Source organism: Camelina sativa, chromosome 7 (assembly GCF_030686135.1).
Source record: "Camelina sativa cultivar CO46 ecotype springtype chromosome 7, ASM3068613v1".
Taxonomy (NCBI): domain Eukaryota; kingdom Viridiplantae; phylum Streptophyta; class Magnoliopsida; order Brassicales; family Brassicaceae; genus Camelina; species Camelina sativa.
Genome location: NC_141886.1, coordinates 10,491,387 through 10,517,685, shown reverse-complemented (window position 1 = coordinate 10,517,685; position 26,299 = coordinate 10,491,387). Strand labels below are relative to the sequence as shown.

The following is a 26,299-nucleotide window of genomic DNA, read 5'->3' as shown; positions in this document are numbered from 1 at the left end:
GGAGGCATCTAAATTTTATTGATATTAAAGGGTCTCTAAACTTAAAAACAAACATATTTTATATCTAAAATAATGTTGAGAGACCATAAGAGTCTCTTTGCATTGGAGATGACCTAACCTTGACTAAAAAAAAGTAGGAGGTTAACCACTAGATCAACTAGTTCTCACTTCTCAGTTATGTAGAATTTTAGTTTTTACTTTATAGTATAAACGAAAAAGTTTTAAAATTTTCGTGTTTAGAATTGAGAAATTTACTTCAATGTCACACCAATTATCAAATTTTAATCTAATAAATTTTCTAATGATAAAATATAAAGTATTTTTGAAGGTTCACAAGAAACACAAAACAAAAGAGAACCATCTCTGCTTGTTTCATCAAATGAAATGTTCATCAATCATTACGAATTTATGAATCTCTTTTTAGTAATTCATTCACAAAACAAAACAAAACAATAAGGGAAATTACTGAAACAAATGACAGTAATTTTTGTTTTATGAATGAAATATGTTAACAATGCGTATAAAGAGGTGGAACAATTCAAAATTTCAAATACAAAAAGATGGAAACACAAAATTAAATATGCTAGTAACTATATATATTTAGAAAAATACTTAGGTTCAACCGATCAAATCCTCTATACATTATTTCATTTAATAAATAAATCAAAATTAAATTAAAAAGCAAAACAAATTAAAGAAACAAATTCTGTATACTTTTAATTAAGGAAAGTTAAATATAGACTTGGTCTAGATTTTACAATTAGAACAAAATTATGTGTCGGTTTGGGTTTACAAATAAGATGATTAAGGTTTAGATTTAACAATCAAAACGAAATTATATGTTGGTTTGGGTTTACAAATAAAGTAGTTAGGGTTTAGATTTTATAATTAAAGCAAAATATGTCAGTTTAAGTTTAGAAATATAGTGGTTAAAGTTTAGATTTTATAATTGGAATATGATGTTAAAAGAAAAAAAAAATAGACATAATAAGCATACAAAATTAGGAAAGTTACCAGAAACGTATTTCACCAGTCACCAATTTGTAGAAAAAAAAGAACTAGTAAAATTTGGACATTTTTATTGTAGAAAATAAACATGGTAAAAATTAAAAAGTTATAATCAGTTAACCAGAACAAACCCACATTTCATAAACAAAACCAAAAAAACTAAACCGAACACAGAACCAAAACCTAACGAGAAAGGAATATTCTCGAGAGCCAGCCGACTACACACATCCCTAATTTTACATACACTCTTTTATACTATCCTCGCCGCCGCTTTTGTATCCTTCTCTCTCTCTCGCTTTGCTCAAGCTCTCTCGGAAAAATCTGCTGAAGCTTCTCTCGTAAGAATCCATCTCTCACCTTCTTCTCCTTATCGCTTCTCTCATTTCGAAATTTGATCGACGACTCATCGTTTACTTGTTGTTTTCTTTTGGTACTAGATCTGAACTCAGAAGATCTCCGAGTTCGTATCTTCTCCGTTTGAGCAATGGCTTTGGTAAGTTTCTATGAAACGCGATTCATCATTTCCTTAGCTCATTATACGTTTGATTAGAGCCGTGTACGATTGTTTTAACATACATCTGTTCTTTGTGTATCTTGAGAATTGGATTTTTGTGTGTTGCATAGAGAAACTGATTTTGTTGAGTGTAACTATGCAATTTCTCATGAGTTTTTTGGGAACCTTGCTAGGTCTTGCACACATACAAGGGAAACAAAGGTGCCTTTAAGGCACTCGTTGCTGCTGAGTATGCAGGTGTGAAGATCGAGGAGGCTGCAGATTTTCAGATGGGCGTCACTAACAAATCCCCTGAGTTTCTTAAGATGAACCCTATTGGAAAGGTGTGGAATCTGTTTCCATAAGGTGTTTGTTTTGATTGATGTTTGCTTTGATTTCTTAGCTGATAGAAGGTTATGATCTTACTAGGTTCCTGTGCTTGAGACTCCTGAAGGTGCCATTTTTGAGAGCAATGCCATTGCCCGATATGGTATAAGTTCTTTTTCTTTTTCTTTCTGTGTTACATGATTCATTGTTTGAAAGTATTTAACATAATGACTATTTTGATGTCCCAATACAGTGAGCCGTAAGAATGGTGAAAACTCTTTGAACGGATCCTCCCTCATTGAATACGTAAGCTCTTGTTTATCGTCGTGCTTTCCTTTATATTATTTCTTACACGTTTTTGTTAATGTATATGTGTATGGATTGACCTTTCAGGCTCAGATTGAGCAATGGATTGATTTCTCCTCGTTGGAGATTGATGCTAACATGTTGAAGTGGTTTGCTCCAAGATTGGGCTATGCTCCTTTCTCTGCTCCTGTAAGCTTACCATAGTTTTTATCTCTTGTCTCATATACTCTCTGTGCTTAAAATTATGCACCCCTTGCACTCTAATACTAATCGTAGACTAGCGTTGTTCTCATCTTTGTAATGGTTTTGTATGAATGAAGGCTGAGGAAGCAGCTATTTCTGCATTGAAGAGGGGACTTGAGGCTTTGAACACACATCTCGCCTCCAACACTTACCTTGTTGGACACTCTGTTACCCTTGCTGATATCGTAACCATCTGCAACTTGAGCTTGGGATTTGCAACCGTGATGACCAAGAAATTTACATCTGCGTTCCCTCATGTTGAGAGATACTTCTGGACAATGGTGAACCAGCCAAACTTCAAGAAGGTGTTAGGTGATGCCAAACAGACCGATGCTGTCCCTCCAGTTCCAACTAAGAAAGCAGCTGCACAGCCTGCAAAGCCCAAGGAGGAGCCTAAGAAGGCTGCCCCTGCAGCAGAGGCACCAAAGGCTGCTGAGGAGGAAGAAGCACCAAAGCCCAAAGCCAAGAATCCTCTTGATTTGCTACCCCCGAGCCCAATGGTTCTTGACGACTGGAAGAGGCTGTACTCGAACACCAAATCCAACTTCCGTGAGGTTGCTATTAAAGGTATGCTATATGTTTACTTCTCTTAATGTGCTTTGGAAGTCTTGCTTAAGGAGATGCTAGAAATGTTTTTTGGCTTATGGAATCAATTTGTTTAGAGCAAAGCTACCAAACTGCTTTTCTTTATCCTATCTACCTGAACTAGGAGGACTGTATAGAAAATCCATACCTGAAACAATCTGCTGTGACATCCTAATAATACCATCATTTACTAGCTGCTATCTAAACCACCCACAGTAGCTCTAGTTGGATTTATTCCCTCCTAGCTAGATATAGGACTTATAGCTTAGAGTTGAGCCTGAAAGTACATTCTATTAAAAGTTAATGTTTGTATTAAATGCAGGATTCTGGGACATGTATGACCCAGAGGGGTACTCACTATGGTTCTGTGACTACAAGTACAACGATGAGAACATGGTGTCCTTTGTTACTCTCAACAAGGTTGGCGGGTTCCTTCAGCGTATGGACTTGGCACGTAAATATGCCTTTGGAAAGATGCTTATTTGCGGGTCAGAGGGTCCCTTCAAGGTGAAGGGTTTATGGATCTTCCGTGGACCAGAGATCCCCAAGTTCATAATGGATGAGGTGTACGACATGGAGCTGTACGAGTGGACCAAGGTTGATATCTCTGATGAAGCCCAGAAAGAACGTGTTAGCCAGATGATTGAAGATGCAGAGCCATTTGAAGGTGAGGCTCTCTTGGACGCCAAATGCTTTAAGTGAAAAGGCTCATTACTGTCCTCTCAATCTCCATAGGGGTTTTACGCTGTTACTTGTGTTTTTGATATCCTCTAGAGTCCTTACAATCTTTGAATTGTAGAGTCTGGTTTTCTTTTTTCGGGATTAAGAACTAGTTGCTTCCCAGTTCCCAATGGTATTGAGACAAAAATGCTTACTGAATACATTACAACTTCTAGTTTTTATTATTAGTATCTTGTTTAAATTCCATAATAGTTGTCATCTCTTACAACATCGTAAGCAACGTTTTTAATAGAGAAAACCGTAGAATCGAACCATAATCTTAAACGAAGAGTCATCTTATTCCAAACTATTTTAGGCAAACCCAAAACCACCACATATGGATGCTCTGCTTCACTTGTTAATAAGAGAATAGTAATAGTTACCATAGAAGCTAAGAATCATATCTTCTTATTGACCGTGACTTTGAGACCATGCTTCATACTGAGAATAACAGAGCGAACTGGTTCGATCATTTGACCTTCAACGATCTTAAAGTCGTAGTTTTGTATGATGTTCACAGCTACCATCTTCATCTGCAAGAGAGCCAAATACTTACCCAAGCAAGTTCTTGGACCGGAATTAAATACCAGGAACTTGTATGAAGGTTCATGTCTTAGCCCTCCTGAAATCCACCTCTCTGGTTTGAAATCTGATGCGTCTTCTCCCCATACAGATCTCATTCTTCCCAGTGCGTACATAGAAATTAGAATCATTGAATGCGCTTCAACTTTGTGTCCGCTTGGAAGCACATCGGACTCCAACGGTGACTTGTGATTAAAGGGAAGTGGTGGGTAGAGTCTCATAGTTTCGGAGAAGGCAGCATGTAAATATACGAGCTTCTCTAGATCTGCTGGATCATACTTTGTGTTGATCTCACGTCGTATTTTGGCCATAACTTGGGGATGCATAGAAAGAAGCCAGAAGAACCAAGTGAAAGCTGAGCTTGTGGTGTCTCTTCCTGCTATCAACAGACTAAAAACAACATCTCTGATAAACTTATCATTTCTCGGTTTCAAGAACCTATATTTGATCGTGTCTACGTTAATATAATATGTTAACACGTCTATTGATGTCTCTCTTTCCCCACGGCTTATCTCCTCTCTTCTTGAAGATATGATCTTCGCAAGCATTTCATCGACAGTGAGCATCGAAACTCTCAGCTTCCTCTCAAGACCAATCCCAATCCATTTTTGAAGCTTCCACAAAATAACCGGTTTGAGATGTCTATAGAAGATCGCTTCTTCACCGAGATCAACAGCTTCAGCAAACTCAACTTCCGGCATTTCAGTGGATAGAGACATTGGATCATAGCCGGTCATTGAAATCGAGGAAATATCAAACATATATCTCTTAAACACATCTTGTAAGTCTAAGATTATGTTCTCCTCAACAGCTCTGTCAAGCAAAGGAATAAGACCCTTCTCCAACTTACTTATATTGCTACTCACCGCGAGCTCAAGGAAATCTTTATGGTGAAAAAGGGTGTGATTTGACTTCCTCAGATCCTCCCACAACTCAGAATCAGCGGCTACAATTCCATCTCCCAAAATATCAAAGATCTTCTTGAATTCAGGTCCTTTAGGGTAATTCTGAAAGTTTGAACTTAGTATGTGATGGATGTTCCTTGGATCAGCCGTGAGTAACAAGTCTGTTCCAGTAAACCAGGCTCCCTTGAAAACTAAATTCAGATCGCTGGCCTCAAGAGCCTCAACCATCCAATCATATATTCGATGGATTTCGACAACCAAACCTGGAATCATCCCGAGGAAAGGCCAGTTCTTCAACAAAGGGCTTTTGTGAGATTTCTTGTGGAGGAAGAAACATTGGAATACAAAGAAAAAAAGGAATGCTATGATGAAGACTTCAAGTAAGCTTAAGATCATCATTCTAAAACAAAGGATTTCTTGAACAAGGTATCTTTATTAACTTGGTTTGATATATAACCTTTTATAATTAAAAGGTATTTGATAATAAAGGACACCGACATCTTAGTAATTTGTGCTAATGTTGATGTTGACAACTAATGATTAAACTGAATGCATAAACGTTGTAGTAGGAGCCCGAACCAAATTTGGGGTTTTAATAGAGACTCAAAGCCGAATTCATTTAATTTGTTGTCTTGTATTAACTGCTGGATTAACTGTGGCACGTGCTATGTACCATAATTTAAAAATCAACTAGAAAATGACCTTCACGTTTTCTTTATGCTAGCTAGCTTTCTAAATTTTGTTATTTTTCATATTTTAAATATTTACTTCTTTTTTGTTTGTTGTTAAAAAAAAAACATATTTACTTCTTTTTTTTGCAACTTTTTCAATTTTAATACCATATACAATTGGTAATTCAGTAAAGTGAATTGATTAGTAAAAATTTCTAAAAAAGATCACCTTTTAAATATAATATTTTCAAAATTAAAACTCAAATAACAAACAATATACAGTAAAATACTCCAAAATTATGCTAGTCATTTTCTTTATCCTAGCGTTTACAATGTTAAGGTAAAATTTATGTTGTATCTCATATATAAAATAAAGTTCGATATAGATTCTGATATGTTTTCGGATAATTTTTATTTTTCTCCTAGACATTGTGTTTATTGTCTACTCTTAGTGCATCCAAAGACTTGTTTAGATAAACATGTTATAATTGGTCTCAACATATAACGTCAACACCATAACGAACACGATCTTTCTTTTGTTTTCATAACAACACTATTCTAATTTTCTCTTTGGTGAATAGAGTCAACTGTTTCTTTTCTTTTTTCTTTTTTGTCAAACAGCGTCAACGAATTCTTTATATTTCTCTTGTGTATATTTTTTTTGAAATATCTTGTGACTTAGCTTCCACAAGTACATGTATATATTCTCCTCATGTTTCTACTACCACAAGATATAGCAGCAGCTGAACAAGAGTTGACGTGGTCTGATAATATGACATTAATTGACAATAGAACGCAGAGAACGTGAGCTAGAGATTCAAGATGTGATTACATTTTGGGTAGGTGAGTTGAGATTTGTGTGTGAGACATTGATGTTGAAAGATAATATCAGCATAATTTTTTTAATTAATTTAACTAATTATTATTATTATTATTTATATTTCGAATTGTTTAATTGTATTAGTTTTACAGTGACAGCGACCAATCGCCCCAAATGCTTTTAAGTGAAAAGGCTCTTCAATAGGGGTGTATTCTGTTTGTGTTTTAAAATCTTCTGGAGTCCTTACAACATTTTCTATCTCGGGTTTAAGAACTAGTTGATTCTTAGTCTTCAAATGCCTTAGGAACACTCGAGTTTTATAGTTGAAATCCTTTTGAGTAAATTCAATAAATATCGTGAGCTCTTACAACACCATGAGCCACGTTAATATAGAGAAAAGAAACCGTGGTACCGGATCCTAATCGTAGTTGGATAGTTATCTCACTTTAAATGAGTAAAGGAAAACCCAAAACCTTGAAATATCTAAAATGAAGATAGAAACAACACCAAAACGTACGTAACACCTTAAGGATGACCTGGATCACTTACTAAAAAGAGAATATATATAGTTTACCGTAGACTTCAAAGCCTATCATATCTTCTTACTGACTGTAACTTTAAGACCATGCTTCATACGGAGAATGACAGAAGGAACTGGTTCGATCTTGTGACCATGGACGATCTTAAAGTCATAGTTTCGTATGATGTCCACAGCTACTATCTTCATCTGCAAGAGAGCCAAATGCTTACCCAAGCAAGCTTTGGGACCGGCATTAAATGCAAGGAACTTGTATGAAGGTTCATGAATTAGCACTCCTTCGGCTGAAATCCATCTCTCTGGTTTGAAATCTGATGCGTCTTCTCCCCATACAGATCTCATTCTTCCCAGTGCGTAAGTAGAGATTATAATCTTTGCATGTGCTTCAACTGTGTGTCCACTTGGAAGCACATCGGACTTTGATTAGGGGTGTCAAAATGGGTTAAAACCCATGGGTTTACCCTGTTTGTCTATTATTTTAACGGGTATGAGTTAAGTTTTTATATCCATATAAATAAATAGGTTTTGATGGGTTCGTCTAATGGGTTCGTCTTTTTCTTACAAGTAATTTATGTAAAATATCTAAAATAAATGTTAAGTTTTCTTCTTTGGTAAAAACAAAAAAAAAGTAAATAATAATTTATATGTAAATGATCTAAAGTAAATGTGAAGTTTTTCTTTTTTAGCTGAAAATTAAAATGGAAAAATATATATATAAATGTAAATGATCTAAAAATAAATGTTAAGCGTTTATTCTTTCGTTCATGTATTACTAATTTTTTTTCTGGCAAAGGTTCATGTATTACTATTATAAATAGGAGCCATCATTCTCTTTTTCCTTCATAAGTTGCTTCTCGTATCTCATTCTTCTTGCTTTTTTTCATTCTTATTCATTCTTGTCATCTGATTCTGAATTCGAAAGCATGTCAATGTCTTCGTTTAAGGGTATGTAATTGCAATATTACTAGATTATAATTAATCATATTTTTGCCTATAAATGCATGTTCATCTGTTATGATGTATGTAAAAACAAAATAGACTGGCTAATGGCTTCCTGTGTTCGTCCTTGTATTGGAACCGATAGATTATATTATAACTTCATATTTAACCCCATGCATGTTTTTTTATCTGAACTAAACCCATGCCATGCATGATAACTTTGACTAATATATATATATTTTTTTTTGGACAGATAATATGGATGATTGGGAGTCAAACGTGGCTGACGAAGAAGAGATGATGATGGATGAGGATGATGATATTGATCTAACCAACGAGCCATCAATAGGTGATGAAGCTGGAGGTGAGCCGCAGGAAAAATCTCGTAAACCAAGGAAAAAAACTTCAAAAATGTGGAAACATTTTACACATATTGGAAAAGGTGCCGATGACCAGAATCGAGTTCAGTGTAACTATTGTGGTGATAAACTTGTGTTTGAATCTACCACAGGAACATCTCCTATGAAGCGTCATCATCTGAGATGCATTAAGAAGGCAAAATATCGGAATATAGCTGATGTACTAACTGATGCAGATGGAAAGACTAGGAAATTGAAGATTGATCAAAGTGTTGTTCGGGAGAAGTTCAGTAGGGTTATAATTCGACATGATCTTCCTTTTGCTGTTGTTGAGTATGAAGAGCTGAGAGGGTTTTTTCAGTATCTGAATCCAGATTACAACTACTACACTACAGCAGCGATGGACGTTGTTAAAACTTGGGAGAGTGAGAAGAATAAGCTGAAGATAGAGTTGGAAAGGATTCAGAGTAGGATATGTTTAACTTCATATTGTTGGACAGCAATTTCTGGTGAAGGTTATATATCTTTGACAGCCCATTACGTTGATGAAAACTCGACTTTGAATAGCAAGATCTTGTCATTTTGTGACATACCTCCTCCACACACCGGCGATGCTTTGGCTACTAAAATCCATGATTGTCTCAAAGAGTGGGGAATTGAAGAAAAAATATTCACTCTTACTCTAGATAATGCTTCAGCGAATGACACAATGCAAGAGATACTAAAAGAGCGGCTTAATTTGGATGACAACTTGTTATGTGGAGGTGAATTCTTCCATGTTCGATGTTGTGCGCACATTCTAAATCTTATTGTGCAAGATGGACTAAAGATTATTAGTAGTGCTTTAACCAAGATCAGAGATAGTGTCAAGTATCTCAAAGCTTCAAAATCAAGAGGGATTATGTTCGAGCAATGCATAGAAGGTGGCAACGGGGTAGTTTTGTCTCTGGATGTTCAGACTAGATGGAACTCAACTTTTTTGATGCTTGAGAAAGCTTTAAAATATCAACGAGCTTTTAATAGATTTCAGGTGGTTGATAAAAGCTACAAGAGTTGTCCATCGAATGAAGAATGGGCGAGAGCATCAAAAATATGTGACATTTTGAAGCCATTCTACAAGATTACCACACTAATGTCAGGTAAGCTACTCTACATCTAATCTCTATTTTGGGCATGTGTTGAAGATTGAGCGTTTGCTGAAAGAGAATGAAACAAACGGTGATGAGCTTATCAAAGCGATGGCTTGTAGAATGCGGATTAAGTTCGATAAGTATTGGGAACAATACAGTGTTATACTTGCAATGGGTGCTGTTCTTGATCCTAGAATGAAGTTTAAGCTCTTGACCCGTCTTTACGATGAGCTCGATCCAAGTACTTGTCAAGCAAAGGTAAATTATTTGAGAGATAAAATGACTACGTTGTTTGGCGAATACATGTGCAAGTTTCCGATGCCCACGAACTCTGCAACAACATCTTCTTCTCATCATCATTCCACTGAACATGGTAGAGAACAATTTGATGACGTAAGTTTTAATATTCATAGTTTTTTTTATTAATAATTTATTAGTCATATGATAACATGTTTGACGTTGGCATAATGTAGGACTTGTTTGATTTGGATGATGCTCCTAATGTTTCGGATAAGGGAAAGTCACTCTTGGATATTTACTTGGATGAACCAAAATTAGAGATGAAGAATTTTCCTGACATGTGTGTTTTGGATTACTGGAAAGATAATAGTAATCGATTTGGTGCTTTATCACGTATGGCATTGGATGTGCTCAGTATTCCTATTACTACAGTAGCTTCAGAATCATCTTTCAGTATTGGTTCTCGTGTTCTTAACAAATACCGGAGTCGACTTCTTCCTAAGCATGTTCAAGCCTTACTTTGCACTAGATCTTGGTTATTTGGTTTTACAGGTGATGAAAAAGGTAAATTTTTCATATACAAAGAGAAAAATTATTGTTATAATTTTATTATTATAGCCAAGTTTCTAATATTTGATTATTTGTCCCAAATAATTTGTAGAAAATGAAGCGGAAGATGAAGAATGAAGACTATGAAGTTAAAGAATCGGACTGGATCATCTAAAGAAGATTCAAGTGTTTTTTTTTAATTAAGAATGGTTTTTATTTAAATTAAAGAATGGTTTTTTTTTATTTTGGTTTTATGGATTTTTGGCTTTAGAATTTTATGATGCTTTTTCTATTTTAATATCTAGATATTATTATTTTAAGATTGAAAATTTTGGTTGGTTTTATAATTCTATTTTATATAATATGTTATGTATTGAATATTAATTATTTTATTTTATTTTATTTATATATGGGTAACCCATATAACCCATTTAGCCATTGGATTTTCTATTATTGGGCTTGGGTATATAAATTCAACCTATTACAATAAATGGGTCGGGTTGAACCCGCCCACGAAAGTCTCATACCCATGTGGGTATGAGTCGGGTCGGGTCGGGTTACCCATTTTGACACCCCTAACTTTGATGGCGACTTGTGATTCAAGGGAACTGGTGGATAAAGTCTCATAGATTCGGACAAGGCAGCATGTAGATACACGAGCTTCTCAAGATCTGAAGGATCAAACATTGTCTTGATCTCATCTCGGATCTTGCCCATAACTTGGGGATGTGTAGAAAGGAGCCAGAAGAACCAAGTAAGAGCTGAGCTTGTGGTGTCTCTTCCTGCTACCAATAGACTTAAAACAACATCTCTTATAAACTTATCACTTCTCGGTTTCAAGAGCTTATATTTGGTTGTGTCCACATTCATATAATACGTTAACACGTCCATTGATGCCTCTCTCGTCCCACGACTTATCTCCTCTCTTCTTGAAGATATGATCTTTGCTAACATTTGATTGATAGTGACCATTGTAGCTCTCATCTTCATCTCAAGACCAATCCCAATCCAGTATTAAAGCTTCCACAAATGTCTATAGAAGATTGCTTCTTCACTGAGGTCGACAGCTTCACCAAACTCAACTTCCGGCATTTCAATGGATAGAGACATTGGATCATAACCAGTCATTAAAACCATAGAAGTATCAAACATGAATCTTTGCAACAAATCTTGTAAATCTATGATGATTTTTCCTCAGCAGCATTATCAAGAAAAGGAACAAGATCCTTCCTTAACTTACTTACATTGCTACTCACTGAGATCTCAAGGAAATCTTGATGGTGGAAAATTGTATGACCTGACTTCCTTAGATCCTCCCACAGCTCCGAATCAGCAGCTAAAATTCCATCTCCCAAAATATCAAAGATCTTCCTGAATTCAGGTCCTTTTGGGTAGTTCCGAAAGTTTGAACTTAGTATGTGATGGATGTTCCTTGGATCAGCCGTAAATAACAAGTCTGTTCCAGTAAACCATGCCCCTTTGAGAGCAAAAGTCAGATCACTGGCCTCAAGAACCTCAGTGGTCCAGTCAATTAATCAAGGGATTTGGTGGAGCAAGCCTGGCAGCATCCCTAGGAAAGGCCAGTTCTTCAACAAAGGGTTTCCCTGAGATTTCTTGTGGAGGAAGAAACGTTGGAATACAAAGAAAAAAAGGAATGCGATGATGATGAAGACTTCAATTAAGCCTACCATCATCATTCTTACTCAAATAATATTTGGATATAGAAAAAAGAATCTTTAGAAAATGTGTTTGCTATAGTGCCAATGCTGTGTGTTACCATCCAAGTTTATATAAGGAAAGAAAATTCAGTGGATTCAATCGAATGCATGGACGTTGTGGTAGGAGCCCGAACAGGTTTTGAGTTATGTTAGAGAATTAACGATTAGGTACCAAACTCCTCATACTCATTTAGTTTCGTCATTGTATTAACTGTGTTAACTGAATGCCACATGGTCTAGTCGGCTATGTTCTCTGTATTTTTTAAAGACATATATATCTAAAATCAATTCAGATTACAACTGACAAGATTAGGCGGTTATAATGTTAGTGTGTGAACTACTATTCAACGATTTTAAAATCATGGTCTCAACAGCGGCTACTACTATCTTTATCTGCTAGAAAGTCAAACAATTACCAAACCAAACGCATTAAATTAAAAGCCAAGAAAAGGTATGTGGGGTTTTTTTTATGTCTAGACCTCATAAACTGACCTCCTTATCCCTAGTCTGAAACTTGATGTGTCTGTATTGATTTTGAAAGAACTTGTGGGAGTAGAAAGTGGTGATGATGAAGTTATATGCACGTCCTTGTTGAAGTAGCAGCAGCTGAAGAGGACATGAAACATTGATCAGGATTGAGGAACAAGAGTTGACGCGGTCTGAAGTTGATACATTTGAGGTCCAACATCCTCCTATCCTCTATCAATATCAAAGGAAGAAGAAAAGCCCAAGTGGCTAAGTAGTTTACTAAGGGGGATCCAGTAGTGTAGTGGGCCTTGTGGGAGGGTCATGTGTCTTATTAGGGAATAAGTGTCACTGTCGTGTTGTATAGGCTGTAACGGTTCTTTGGGGTGGGGCAGGGATACCACAAGTAGTACTTATGTAGTAGGTGGGGGGAATGGGGAACATTGTGGAGGATTTGGTAAAGAGTGTAAGGGGGAGGGAAGAGACTCCATAAACATTTCTCTTGGCTTGTACCGTTGTCTTATTCTAAATAAAGAGTATTGTGTTCTTATTCATCTTATCTGTTCTTAAGAATAACAACCAAAACGTATCAAATTGGTATCAGAGCAGTGTTCTTGGGAAACCAATCATCTAGATGGCGCTCAAGAAGGTGGAGGAGTTAGAGAAGGTAATGGAGAGCATTCAGAAAGAAGTTCAGCAGCTGTCGAGCTTGGAATCTGACGTCAGTGCTATGAAGAAGCAACTGGGCAAGTTGGACGTCTTTGAAAAGCAGCTGGGAAAACTGGATGTGCTAGAGAAGCTGGAAAGAAGAATGGCGGAAGAAGAGAGACGTACGTGGGGTACGTCCAAGGGGAACGAGGATGACTCTCAGGTCTCCGGCGTGGAAAAGCCAAGCGTGGAGGAGTCACAACGACGCCTTCCACAGAGCCCTACGATGGAGGTGGGAGAAACCCTTCAACGGAACCAACCGGTGGAGGAGAAAGAACCGCTCTCTCAAAGGATCGAGCTTCCTCTGTTCGAAGGAGAAGAGGCGGAAAGCTTGGTTCTCAGGTTGGAACAGCACTTCGAGCTGCAGGAGTTCACGGAGGAGGAAAAGTTGCGAGCAGTAAGAGTATGTTTTGCCGGGGATGCACTCACGTGGTACCGTTGGGAGAAGGTACGGAACCCTTTCCTCAGCTGGGAGCAGTTGAAAAACAGAGTCTTGGACAACTTTGCCACGACTCACGACTTAACCGCCGGCGAACGGCTGCTACTACTCCATCAAGAGGAATCCGCAGGGCAATACTGCAGGGCTTTCATTGCACTAGCCTCTAACGCCCCGGAGGTGTCTGAGAAAGTGTTAGAGATGGCTTTCATGATAGGGTTGAAACCGAAGGTTAGAAAAGGGGTGAAGATGTTCGAGCCGAGAACATTGTAGAAAATGATGGATCTGTCTCGACTGGTCGAAGACTGGGAAGGACAAGGCGATTCACCGGCGCCGACGGGTTGGGAAGTCGCGAGCCGAGCTCCAGTGAGAAACCCGGGGGACAAACACTCGTCACGTGGGTCCTATCAGACTGGTACGGGTTTATCTTCTCATAAGTCGTTAATTACAACCGAGCCCAAAACGACATCGTTACGACCAAGTGGGGAGAAAAGCTCAAACCCTAATTACAAGAATCCCGAGTCGAGACGACCACCATTCAGGCGACTGACGGACGCAGAGGCCAACGATCGTCGGGCGAAATGATTGTGTTTCCGGTGTGATGAGAAGTATCAAGCCGGACACCGATGTCGGTTCAAGGGGCTTCAGATCCTGGTGGCGACGGAGGAAGACAAAGGGTTGTGCGGAAACGACGACGGAGAGGAACACGAGGCGGAGTTGGTCAAGGTCCCGGAGTTTGCGGCGCTATCCATCCAGTCCGCCGCCGGTATATCCTCTCCGCGAACCATGAAGTTGAAGGGAAATGTACAAGGAGAAGAGGTCGTGGTGATGATTGATAGTGGAGCCACCCACAACTTCATATCGAAGGCGATGGCTCACAGGTTGGGAATAGTACCTAGAGGAACCACGGGGTATGGGGTGCGTATGGGCAACGGTGTAATGGTAAGGGGAAGCGGAGTGTGCCAGTGTGTGAGGTTGCAACTGCCGGGTTACACTCTCATCACTAGCTTCTTGCCTTTGGAGTTGGGAGAGGAGAATGTGATATTGGGAATGCAGTGGCTGGAATCCCTGGGGGACACGAGAGTAAACTGGCGCGAGCAACGGATGGCCTTTATGATGGGCGGAGAATGGGTGACCTTGTTGGGAGATCCTAGTTTGAAGAACTCGGCCATCTCCTTCAAGGCCCTTTGGAAGACCGTACAACAGGATGGAGAAGGGTTGTTTGTGGAATATGCGGGAATACAAGCCTCAACCGAGGAAAGTGAAGAAGGTGCCCCCATATACTACCGGGCCGTGTTGGAGGAATTCTCTAGTGTGTTCTCGGAACCACAAGGGCTTCCTCCTTGTCGGGGTAAAGAGCACTCCATCGTTCTGAAACCTGACAGTGAACCGGTCAGTGTGAGGCCATTCCGGTACCCACACGCCCAAAAAGAAGAAATAGAAAGACAGATTGCCACGATGTTAGCTGCAGGGATCATTCGCGAAAGCGGTAGTCCGTTTTCAAGTCCGGTACTCCTGGTCAAAAAGAAAGACGGCAGCTGGAGGTTTTGTGTGGACTATCGTTCTCTTAACAAAGCCACGGTACCTGACAGCTTCCCTATTCCGATGATTGATCAGCTACTAGACGAGCTCCACGGTGCAAACATCTTTTCCAAGTTAGACTTGCGCTCAGGCTACCATCAAATCCGGGTCAAAGTAGAGGATGTCCCAAAAACCGCGTTTAGGTCTCATTACGGTCACTATGAGTTTCTAGTGATGCCCTTTGGCCTCACAAACGCACCAGCTACCTTTCAGTCCTTGATGAATGAGGTGTTCCGACCCTTTCTCCGAAGATTCGTGCTTGTCTTCTTTGATGATATCCTCATTTATAGTCGTTCGAAAGAGGAGCATCAGGATCATCTCCGAGAGGTTCTCAAACTGCTTCATAAGCATCAGTTGTATGCTAACCAGAAAAAGTGTTAGTTTGGCACTACCGAGATAGCCTATTTGGGACATGTGATCTCACCAGAAGGGGTGTCTGCTGATCCAAGCAAAATACAAGCTATGGTGGAATGGGAGGCTCCTGCTAACATCAAAGCTTTAAGAGGGTTCCTGGGGCTGACTGGGTACTATCGAAAATTTGTACAAGGCTACGGAGAGATAGCTAGACCACTCACTGATTTGCTAAAGAAGGATCAGTTCGAGTGGACTGAGAAGAGCGAGGCAGCGTTTGTCAATCTCAGAAAGGCGATGACAACTGTTCCCGTTCTAGCCTTACCCGACTTTACAGAGGTGTTTGTCGTGGAATCTGATGCGTCGAGGGTGGGTTTGGGTGCTGTTCTTATGCAAAAAGAGAGACCCATCGCTTACTACAGTCAGGCTCTGACGGATAGGCAGCGACTCAAGTCCGTTTATGAGCGCGAGCTTATGGCCATTGTACTAGCAATACAGAAATGGCGACACTACCTCCTTGGCAGAAAGTTTTTGGTGAGGACAGATCAAAAAAGTCTGAAGTTCTTGCTGGAACAGAGAGAAATCAACATGGAGTATCAGAGATGGCTAACGAAGTTGCTGGGCTTTGACTTTGACATCCAGTATAAGCTGGGGTTGGAGAATAAGGCAGCTGATGCCTTGTCCCGTAAAGGGATGGTACCGTCGTTGTTTGCAATATCAGTTCCAGCAGCCATTCAGCTAGAAGAGATTTGTGCCGAGGTCGATAAGGATCCTGAACTGCAGGGCATCATCAAACACCTGCGAGAAGGAGGTAACTTGTACCCTGAGTTCTCCTTGGTACAGGGGAGGTTGCTGAGGCAAGGGAGGTTAGTGATACCCAGCTCTTCGGCAGTTACGAGGTTGATAATGCGAGAATTCCATGATGGAAAGCTAGGGGGTCATGGGGGCGTTCTGAAAACACAGAAGAGGATCGGGGATTTATTCTACTGGGAGGGTATGATGACTGATATTCGAAGGCATGTGGCAGCCTGTGCGGTTTGTCAGCGTTACAAATATTCAACCTTGGCCCCCGGTGGTCTGCTACAACCCTTACCTGTTCCGGAGAAAGTCTGGGAAGACATCTCTATGGATTTCATAGAGGGGTTACCAAAATCTGGTGGGAACAACGCTGTCTTGGTGGTGGTAGATCGCCTATCCAAGTACGCTCATTTCTCGCTCATTAAACACCCCTTTACAGCTACGGACGTCGCCAACCTGTTCATTCAGGAGATTCTGCGTCTACATGGGTTCCCTCGCACCATCGTCTCGGACCGTGATAAAGTTTTCACTAGCCAGTTCTGGAAGGAGCTCTTTCGCTTAGCAGGTACCACCCTCTGCTTTAGCACAGCTTACCACCCTCAGTCTGATGGACAGACGGAGGTCACCAACAGGAGCCTAGAGACCTACTTGCGGTGTTTCGCAGGGGAACAGCCTCGCACTTGGTCACGGTTCCTCCCCTGGGCTGAACTGTTTTACAATTCTTCTTATCACTCGGCCATTCGTATGTCCCCGTTTCAAGCTGTCTACGGCCGTGAACCCCCCACACTGGTGAAGTACGAGAATGGCTCCACCTCCAATGCAGAGTTGGAGACTCAGTTACGGGAAAGAGACGCAGTGCTGGGATTGATCAGGGGACATCTTCACAAGGCTCAACAACGCATGAAGAAAAGGGCAGATGCTCATCGAAGAGAGGTAGAGTTCAAAGTAGGGGAGCAAGTATATCTGAAGATGCGACCTTTCAGACGTCGTTCTCTGGCCAGAAGAGCCAACGAGAAATTAGCAGCCAGGTTCTATGGACCCTATGCCATCGAAGCCAGAGTGGGGAAGGTCGCATATCGCCTGAAACTTCCTGAGGAAGCAAAGATTCACCCCACCTTTCACGTGTCTCAACTGAAAAAGGCCGTGGGGGATCAGATTGTGGCCGCATCTCTTCCTGAGCAGCTCACGGATGACGGAGTACTGGAAGCCGAACCGGAGGCAATACTGGACGTTCGCAAGAACCCTGTTTCAGGTCAGGCGGAAGTCCTAATTAAGTGGAGGGGCTTACCGGATTTCGAGTGCTCATGGGAATGGGTAAGCACCATGAAGGGACAGTTTCCAGGATTCAACCTTGAGGACAAGGTGAATTTCAAAGGCGGGGGTAATAATACATTTGAGGTCCAACATCCTCCTATCCTCTATCAATATCAAAGGAAGAAGAAAAGCCCAAGTGGCTAAATAGTTTACTAAGGGGGATCCAGTAGTGTAGTGGGCCTTGTGGGAGGGTCATGTGTCTTATTAGGGAATAAGTGTCACTGTCGTGTTGCAGAGGCTGTAACGGTTCTTTGGGGTGGGGCAGGGATACCACAAGTAGTACTTATGTAGTAGGTGGGGGAAATGGGGAACATTGTGGAGGATTTGGTAAAGAGTGTAAGGGGGAGGGAAGAGACTCCATAAACATTTCTCTTGGCTTGTACCGTTGTCTTATTCTAAATAAAGAGTATTGTGTTCTTATTCATCTTGTCTGTTCTTAAGAATAACAACCAAAACGTATCAGAAGTCTGATGAAATGACATGGGGCAGTTGAGTAGAACATGCATAGAAGAACGTACGTAAGCTGAAGATAGAAAACTACTAAAGATGTAACTAAAATAATAGACTAAGTAAATTAGGTATGCACAAGTTAGGTGTGCGTTCTGAATTATGGGCATAATGAAAAGTACCTCCAACATCTTTCAAGCTCACCAATAGTGAGAAAGATAAATTCTTTAATATCTTACAGAATGCAAGACTCACATATGGATACTTTTCAAACCTTTCAATATGTATTGATGTGAGGCAACATAAAATTCATGGTCTTAAAAGCCATGATGACTGACACAATATTATATGGGTCATTTGTTACCAATTTCTCTATGAACCGTGTTATTACCAAATGTGATTTCTATCATAACAACATAATATCATTTTTTTCCTAAAAATATGCTCAAATGCGATCAACAACAATAAGTTAGTTACTCAAGCTGCAAAAACAATTTATCTATACCTTATGTCATCTCGAAATGTTACTTCATCCTTCCTTCTTTTTACAGTGATAATGTATTTGACTGTTCACTTAACTAAATAAATAAAAATTTGTGACCCTCGTCTGCAACTCATTAAAAACTTACAACTCATGAAACCTGCAAGTAAACATCCATCTTCATTATCCACAATATAATGGAAAGAATGTAATGGTTCATATTTTCAAACAAAATTACAAATTAACCTTGCAGCTTAGATATTCAAACCAAAAATTCCCATTAGCTGAAGCCTTAAGAGAGTGCAGAGATGTGGTTGGGGCGAGGGTTGTGTATCATGGAGATACAGGAAGATCACGGGGTTATGGCTTTGTTCTGAGAGGTCTTAACTAACCCTAGAATTAGACAAAAGTAATCGACAACACAAAAAAGTTAACCTGTCAGACAACCGTGCGACCATCCCCGGAAAGGAAGACCTAACCAGGTGGCGAATCGTCTACAGCGCAGAGAATCCCGAAGGAGACACAGCCGTCAATCACACTCAAGTCGCACGGTTATATGTCATCATCCAGATGACCATCAATGATCTCTAGCGATATATAAACAACAAAACTTATCCTTCACGTTGTCGATGTGGGACGTCGAAAAAAAAAAAACAGAGCTTAAAACGTTTTCGTTTCATTTACTCCACGAACTAAAATACGTGACAGCGCTATTTCATCCTAAGTAAAATCTTGCACAAATTAATTACACTTTTAAATGAGATCTTCACCTATCTCATTCACGTAGAAACCAGTTCCTCTTCTTCCGTCATTTTGTTTAACCGATTAATTGAAATTGATATTATCTCTTTTTCTCTTCAAAGCTGGTATTTTAGTTGTTCTATCTCAGAGCTTTAATTCGAAATTTGACTGTTGTGCACCGGCGTGGGAAAAACTGAAAAGACCCGAAAGAAGTTTTTTTTATTAATAAAAAAACAAATAAACATTTTTCTATTGTTCTTTAATGTAAAGAAATTGGAGGCTACAATGGTCATTTTGATAGACATGTGTGGTACATTGAAAAAGGAGTTTACGTATGTGGTACATCCAGAAAGAATGAGTTTCCAATTTGGTATAATTGTTAAAAATCTCTTTACTTAATTTGTGAATCATGTGAAGTTGATTTTAATTTTTTTTAATCAAAATCATGAGTTATTGCAATACGAATATTATGTATTATTCATTTTTAAATCTTTATCAAATTAACAAAAGTAAGATCTTTGAGTTTCATTGCATTTTCAAGTAGGTATTTTTAGAAACCGTTTTTTAGTGACGTCTTTCATATTTTTTTGAAGGAGTTTCCATCGAACTCGGTGGAGATGGTAGAAACAAGTGGACTTTAACTACTGGGACTACATTCACATCCCCAACTTTTTACTGGCATACTAGTAAGGAATCTAGATTTTAAGATATGTTTCTTAATTTTTTTTTTCTTTCTTTCTTCTTCTCCTTTATTATTATCATTATTTTTATTTTTAAATCATTTATGGGCCTGAGCAAATAGTAGCTATGCCTATCTTAATTTAGGCCATAAAACAAAAAAAGAAGAAGAACAAAGCTAGTGCATGTAACGTGGCTGCTTCAAGGCCTCTTTTTGATCTGTAAGAACAATAAGCCCGCCAAATCCACACACAACAGAGAGACAGGACACATCATTCTCTTCTCTCTCTCCCCTCCTATGGCCGCTAATCTCTGCGGTTGGACCCTTCAGTCTCCGTCTCTCTATAACTTTAGACGACCAACGGTCAGATCTTCCTTCATACGGTCTTCGTCTTCATCATCATCATCTTCCAATGGCAATCTTCCCATTAAAGAATCCTTCTCTGGTTCACTCTTTCTCTCTTCTTGTTTCTTGAAATGTGTGTAGAGAGTAGCAAACAAAAATTAGGCCTCTTAGGCTCTTACTGTTATTATGTAGTTGTCTAATTGAACAGTTACAGATATTCCAAGGGTTATTAAGTTTCTGTGTCCTGTAACTCATAATTTACTGTATGGTTGCCTGGTTGGTGTGTTTTGTAGGGAAGTCTGAAGCAGATGTTGTGGTTATTGGAAGTGGTATAGGGGGATTATGTTGTGGTGCATTGTTAGCTAGATATGGTCAGGATGTGCTTGTATTGGAGAGTCATGACCAGCCCGGTGGCGCGGCTCATTCCTTTGAGATCAAAGGGTACAAGTTTGACTCAGGCCCTTCTCTGTTTTCTGGTTTGCAATCACGAGGTCCTCAAGCTAACCCACTCGCTCAAGTAATATGTTTCTCTTCCTTTTGGGATTTTGGATCGGAAATGAAATTGATCAGAGTCTTTGTCATGTTCTCTTATTCATTTTGGGTGATTGTGTTTTTTGTTTTTCAGGTTCTTGATGCTTTAGGGGAATCACTTCCATGTAGCAAATATGATTCTTGGATGGTCTACTTACCAGAAGGGGACTTCTTGTCACGCATAGGCCCTACGGATTTTTTTAAGGTAAAGAAGTTTAGCGTATGTAACTTCTTTGAGGTTGTGTCACTGATCTTGTTTAGTGTTATATTTTCTTTAGGATTTAGAGACATATGCTGGTCTAAGCGCAGTCCAGGAGTGGGAAAAGCTTCTTGTGGGTGCCTATGTCTGAATATAAATGACATACATCTACTCGTGAGATCTCATCTGCTAATAACCACATGACTATGATGAACCTGCAGGGAGCAATACTCCCTCTGTCTTCTGCTGCAATGGCGTTACCACCGTTGTCTATTCGTGGGGATCTTGGTGTTCTCTCCACGGCTGCTGCTAGGTATATATATCAGATATCTATGTCAGTAGCATTAGTTATAGTCATCTTTTGCTTGGTGTATTTTTGAAATGGCTTCTCTGTTTTTTTTTTTCTTGTTAGATATGCTCCTTCCCTTTTAAAATCTTTCATCGCAATGGGTCCTAAAGGGGCATTGGGCGCCACAAAGCTTCTCCGCCCTTTCTCGGAGATCGTTGATTCTTTGGGGTTGAAAGACCCTTTTATACGAAACTGGATTGATCTTCTCGCATTCCTTCTCGCAGGGGTCAAATCTGATGGCATACTCTCAGCCGAGATGGTATCCATATATCCTCAAAACTGTAACTGCAATATTACGTCCATTACTAACTTGATTTGTTTGGTATAACATCTTAACTGTATCCTTCATTCCAAAACATGTCTTACATAGAGTCTTTGCACAAGAAGAAACAAGATTATCATACTTTTGGTGCTTCTTACATGATAGTTTCTGCTTCTTATAAGATCGGGTTAAAATGAAAGTCTCTGCTTCTTATGTGTGCAGATCTACATGTTTGCGGAATGGTACAAGCCAGGTTGCACATTGGAGTACCCAATTGATGGCAGTGGTGCGGTGGTTGAAGCGCTTGTCCGTGGCTTAGAGAAGTTTGGGGGACGTCTCTCTCTTAAAAGCCATGTCGAGCACATTGTCATCGAGAATGGTACAGCTGTTGGAGTCAAGCTAAAGAATGGTCAAGTATGATGAGTTCATGACGTTACATAAATATATATTAAGTCTCTCTTCTGTTTTCTCATCATTGCTCATTTCGATTATTTGAAAATGTTTCAGTTCATTCGAGCTAGAAAAGCGGTGGTTAGCAATGCGTCGATGTGGGACACGTTAAAGCTCTTACCTCCAGGAGCTCTCCCAGATTCATACGTTAATAATGTGAACACGACGCCACAATGTGAATCATTCATGCATCTTCACTTGGGATTCGACGCAGAGGTATAGAAGGAAAACATAAGAAAACCAAAATCCAATATACCGATGTTTCAGTTTAGCGTGTTTGTTATTTTCTTGGTTTCAATAAGTGGAACTGGAACAGGGAATAGCAGATGACCTTGAGATTCATCACATTGTTGTGAATGACTGGGACCGCGGTGTGGATGCTGACCAGAATGTGGTTCTGATATCAGTCCCTAGTGTTCTTAGCCCGAACCTTGCGCCACCAGGAAAACATGTTTTGCATGCTTACTGTCCTGGAACCGAACCTTTCAGTCTCTGGGAAGGTCTTGACAGGAGAAGTGCCGAGTACAAGAATCTCAAATCCCAACGGTCCGAGGTACATATTCATTTTTTTTAAGCTACAGTGCTCTGAATACGTAAACCCAAATCTCAACGAGAATGTACTGGTATCATTGGTGAAGGTGATGTGGAGAGCAGTTGAGCGGGCATTAGGGCCCGGGTTCAAGAGAGAAAAGTGCGAGGTGAGTTTGGTTGGAACACCATTAACGCATCAGAGGTTTCTAAGGAGGAATAGAGGAACGTATGGGCCTGCCATAGAGGCTGGGAAAGGTACGTTTCCTGGCCATTCCACTCCTATTCCGCAGCTTTTGTGCTGCGGTGACTCGACCTTTCCCGGGATCGGTGTTCCTGCAGTGGCAGCTAGTGGCGCCATTGTGGCGAATTCCCTTGTTCCTGTTTCTAAGCATTCTGAGCTTCTTGATGCTATTGGCTTGTAGAAAGATATGCTATTGATTACCATATATGTATGTTTCGTCTAGTAACATGTTTTCATACTATACTACCGAAGCTAGCAGTTTCGCGATAGCATTAGTGGATTATTTACCGTAATGATTGGTAGTGGGATATCTAAACATATTCATATCTTTCGAATCTATTGTTAAAGTGCCAGCTCCTCTAACACTCACTATTTTACCATTTTGCCTATCAATGGCACTAAAAATAAAGTAGAAGCTATGGGGCATCATCTAAACTGTTTCAAATCACAAATGGGAAACAAACACAAATGTACAAACAATACCGAACTAATAAGAAGTTGAACCGGATGACTGAGTCGACGGCTCACTCATCAGTCCAATCACAATATCTCAAGTATGCTCCAATCGCCGTCGCATTGGAAAAATTTAATGGTAAATTTAAGTTTGTTAGCAGTTTTAGTTTGTCGTTTTTTTTTGGTGAAACAGAGGGGGATACACAATCCCCTTAATTTTATTAAGAAATAACTACAAAATTACATCTGAACTTGAAGTGGAAACACAATTACATTCGCATCCTCCAACAGAATTAGATGGACAATATCAGGAAAAGAATCAAATAAATGCAATCCTACTGTTAGTAAACGAATAGTTCCCTAACCCATCGGTTAGGCGCTATACACAATGAATAACACAGACTAACCAGTCTTTAGTAAAAAAATCATGACACGAACTTATCAAGAAAACCAAAGGGTGAGTCGTACTAACTTCACCACTAACTGAAGAAACTCCACCACTAACTTCGAATCCACCACTAAGATGTGGTAGTCAGGGAGTGATACGATTTTTGATTGATTTTTTAATTTACATAGATTCTTTTTTTTTTTTTTTTTTTTTTTGCCAGCCTCATATGGATTCTTTTTAGTCTTCTATATATTGATTGGAGATATAAAACTAAGTTTATTTCTAAAACTGAGATTCACTTGAATTATTTCTGTAAAGGTAAAGAAATAGATATTTCGGATCAAATAAATGATGCAAGATCAAGTTAAGTTTAAATCAAAATAATTTAAGCGGTTTTAGAGATGACAACACAATGATTCCACAAGTCGTCCTTCTTCAAATATTGTGTTTCAGGGACAATTAAGGCTGGTCTGTCACCAATATATTTAATAAGAGTACCGTGATACACTTTTCCTTCTTGACCAAGATCATAACAGCAAGAATCAGTGATGATTCCATTTCCAAATACAATGGTGACTATATCCAAGGCACACTTAGAAGAGATTTTAATAAGACAAGTATTCCATAAAGATTTTACTTCAAAATATTCGACTGAAAATACATAAACAAAAGCACAAATGAGGGCTACAACAATGAATAGCATAGTAATCTGGGAGTTAAAATTTAACCATATATACTTATATATGAAATTTTCTAAGTATTATTTCTTATATGAAAATAATGCACTGAAATTTTTTTTGTACTTGACACTTTATACACAAAATTACATATGCTATTAATAGGTAGTTAAAAACCCAACGTAATTGTCATAACATATTACCCAATTCATTTAATTAATGAAAAAGAGTTTAGTTTCTTTGTAAATAAGTACAATATGAACGTTTAAGATTGCCTTTTTAATACATTTTTATAGTATGATGAAGAACTTAATACAAGTAAAGATATTATTTTTTTATTTGAGGAAATTATAATTTAGTTTTAAATTATGTAAATCTCAGTAAAATTTTGGAATATGACGTTACTAGCTGAAATATATAGAGCTATAAATCGACTAAATTAACTATTTTTAAAAATATTTGACCATAAATATATTTCCCTTTTAAATGTTTGAAAAACTAGATCACACATTTTTCACACTAATAAAGTTATTCTCTAAATCTATACTATGAAATATGGTCAACTCTCTTCATATGAGATACGTCAGTAGTGAATAGAGTGCCACCTGTCAACCGAAACTAAAAACATCTAAATTAAAAGCAAATATTTTCCATGACTTTCATTCATTTTCATATCACAAACAGTTTTAATACTTATAGAAGAAATCAAGAGAGGCTTAGAACATGTTGGTGTATTCTTTAGGTAAGTAGATGCATCACCAAAAGATAAAAAGATATCGAGAGTAAAACTAAAGATTTTGCTTCGTCCTCTTAGGGTAAAACATGAAGATATGAACATAAGATTTAAGCGTTAGAATTTTCTCAACAATTTGAAGAGTTGCCGCAGTGACTGGAAATTTGGTTAATATTTTCGAGAAATTCATGGAAGTGTGTCTTTAGAAAAATAAAATTTTATATATGAAAAAGATCGGAGTTTTGTTCACTATCGAATGAAAGATAGTTAAATCAATGATTGAATGTTGGTTGAGAAAATTAGAGAGAGAAAAGAAGAAAAAAAATAAATGAAATTAAATCAATGATTTGTTCACTATCGAATGAAAATTAAATTAAATTCTAGAGTTATATTCAAGAAATTGAATAGCTAGCACGAAGGAAAATTGTCTATCTTAACTATAACCATTAAAGTGTTAACCAAGCTGTGAAACAACCCGACCCGTTTTTTTTATTTGTTTATCCTAATATCTATTGATCTCATACTCACTAGCAACCTACCCCCAATCAACAACAACAGCAGATAACAAATAATTCAACTCCAATAATCAATAACAATTAAAGAAATAACATAATATCATTTCCGACAACAACCCAGAACATAGCCAGTCATAAAACCAGCAATCCCTAGCATTCGTTCTAGACCACTAAGTTCCACTCTAGCATCCTAACAAAGACACATAACAAATAACCGAACCTCAAGAACATACTCCTCTTCATAACCTTGATTCCACGATCATACTTTGCCTTTATGTGTGCCACAACACAAAAGAGAGGCATAAATATTACGAAAAATACTTAGTGAGACAATCATTCCATCTACTGGGCTATACACACAAGCAATAAGATCTCTCATGCCACAATCAACAAACAATAAAACAAACCAAGTAATGCACAAAGCAACATGACATAACCAGGTGTTGTAGAAGGGTGTCGACCGACACCATGCTCGACATTTTCAAATCCCT

The 26,299-nt window shown here is 38.7% G+C and overlaps 2 protein-coding genes and 3 pseudogenes across 4 annotated transcripts; 3 read left to right on the top strand and 2 right to left on the bottom strand.

Annotated features, from left to right (window-relative positions):
* The first annotated feature begins 1,148 nt into the window (after positions 1–1,148).
* On the top strand, positions 1,149–3,867 carry LOC104700903 (putative elongation factor 1-gamma 2). Its single transcript, XM_087458135.1, has 8 exons — positions 1,149–1,346; positions 1,446–1,501; positions 1,696–1,845; positions 1,931–1,991; positions 2,082–2,134; positions 2,222–2,323; positions 2,455–2,944; positions 3,285–3,867. Exons 2-8 carry the CDS (start codon positions 1,493–1,495, stop codon positions 3,662–3,664), a joined length of 1,245 nt encoding a protein of 414 aa, XP_087314261.1. The 5' UTR covers positions 1,149–1,346; positions 1,446–1,492; the 3' UTR covers positions 3,665–3,867.
* LOC104700904 (alkane hydroxylase MAH1 pseudogene) lies at positions 3,842–5,667 on the bottom strand (annotated as a pseudogene). The gene has a single exon (XR_015561824.1). The product of XR_015561824.1 is annotated as an alkane hydroxylase MAH1 pseudogene (transcript).
* Positions 5,668–7,252: 1,585 nt separating this feature from the next.
* Positions 7,253–12,112, bottom strand: LOC109125545 (alkane hydroxylase MAH1-like; annotated as a pseudogene).
* A 1,120-nt stretch (positions 12,113–13,232) lies between these two features.
* On the top strand, positions 13,233–15,704 carry LOC147941149 (uncharacterized; annotated as a pseudogene).
* Positions 15,705–20,239: 4,535 nt separating this feature from the next.
* LOC104700902 (prolycopene isomerase, chloroplastic) lies at positions 20,240–23,335 on the top strand. Of its 2 annotated transcripts, none has more exons than XM_010416504.3 (10): positions 20,240–20,579; positions 20,773–20,996; positions 21,105–21,215; positions 21,289–21,342; positions 21,431–21,522; positions 21,622–21,817; positions 22,043–22,234; positions 22,328–22,486; positions 22,587–22,823; positions 22,909–23,335. In XM_010416504.3, the coding sequence occupies exons 1-10, from the start codon at positions 20,432–20,434 to the stop codon at positions 23,221–23,223; spliced, it is 1,728 nt and encodes a 575-aa protein (XP_010414806.1). In that variant the 5' UTR covers positions 20,240–20,431; the 3' UTR covers positions 23,224–23,335. The 2 variants fall into 2 exon arrangements, with proteins under 2 accessions (XP_010414806.1, XP_087314258.1); XM_087458132.1 differs by having other exon boundaries at positions 20,319–20,579; positions 21,622–21,880.
* Positions 23,336–26,299: the final 2,964 nt, after the last annotated feature.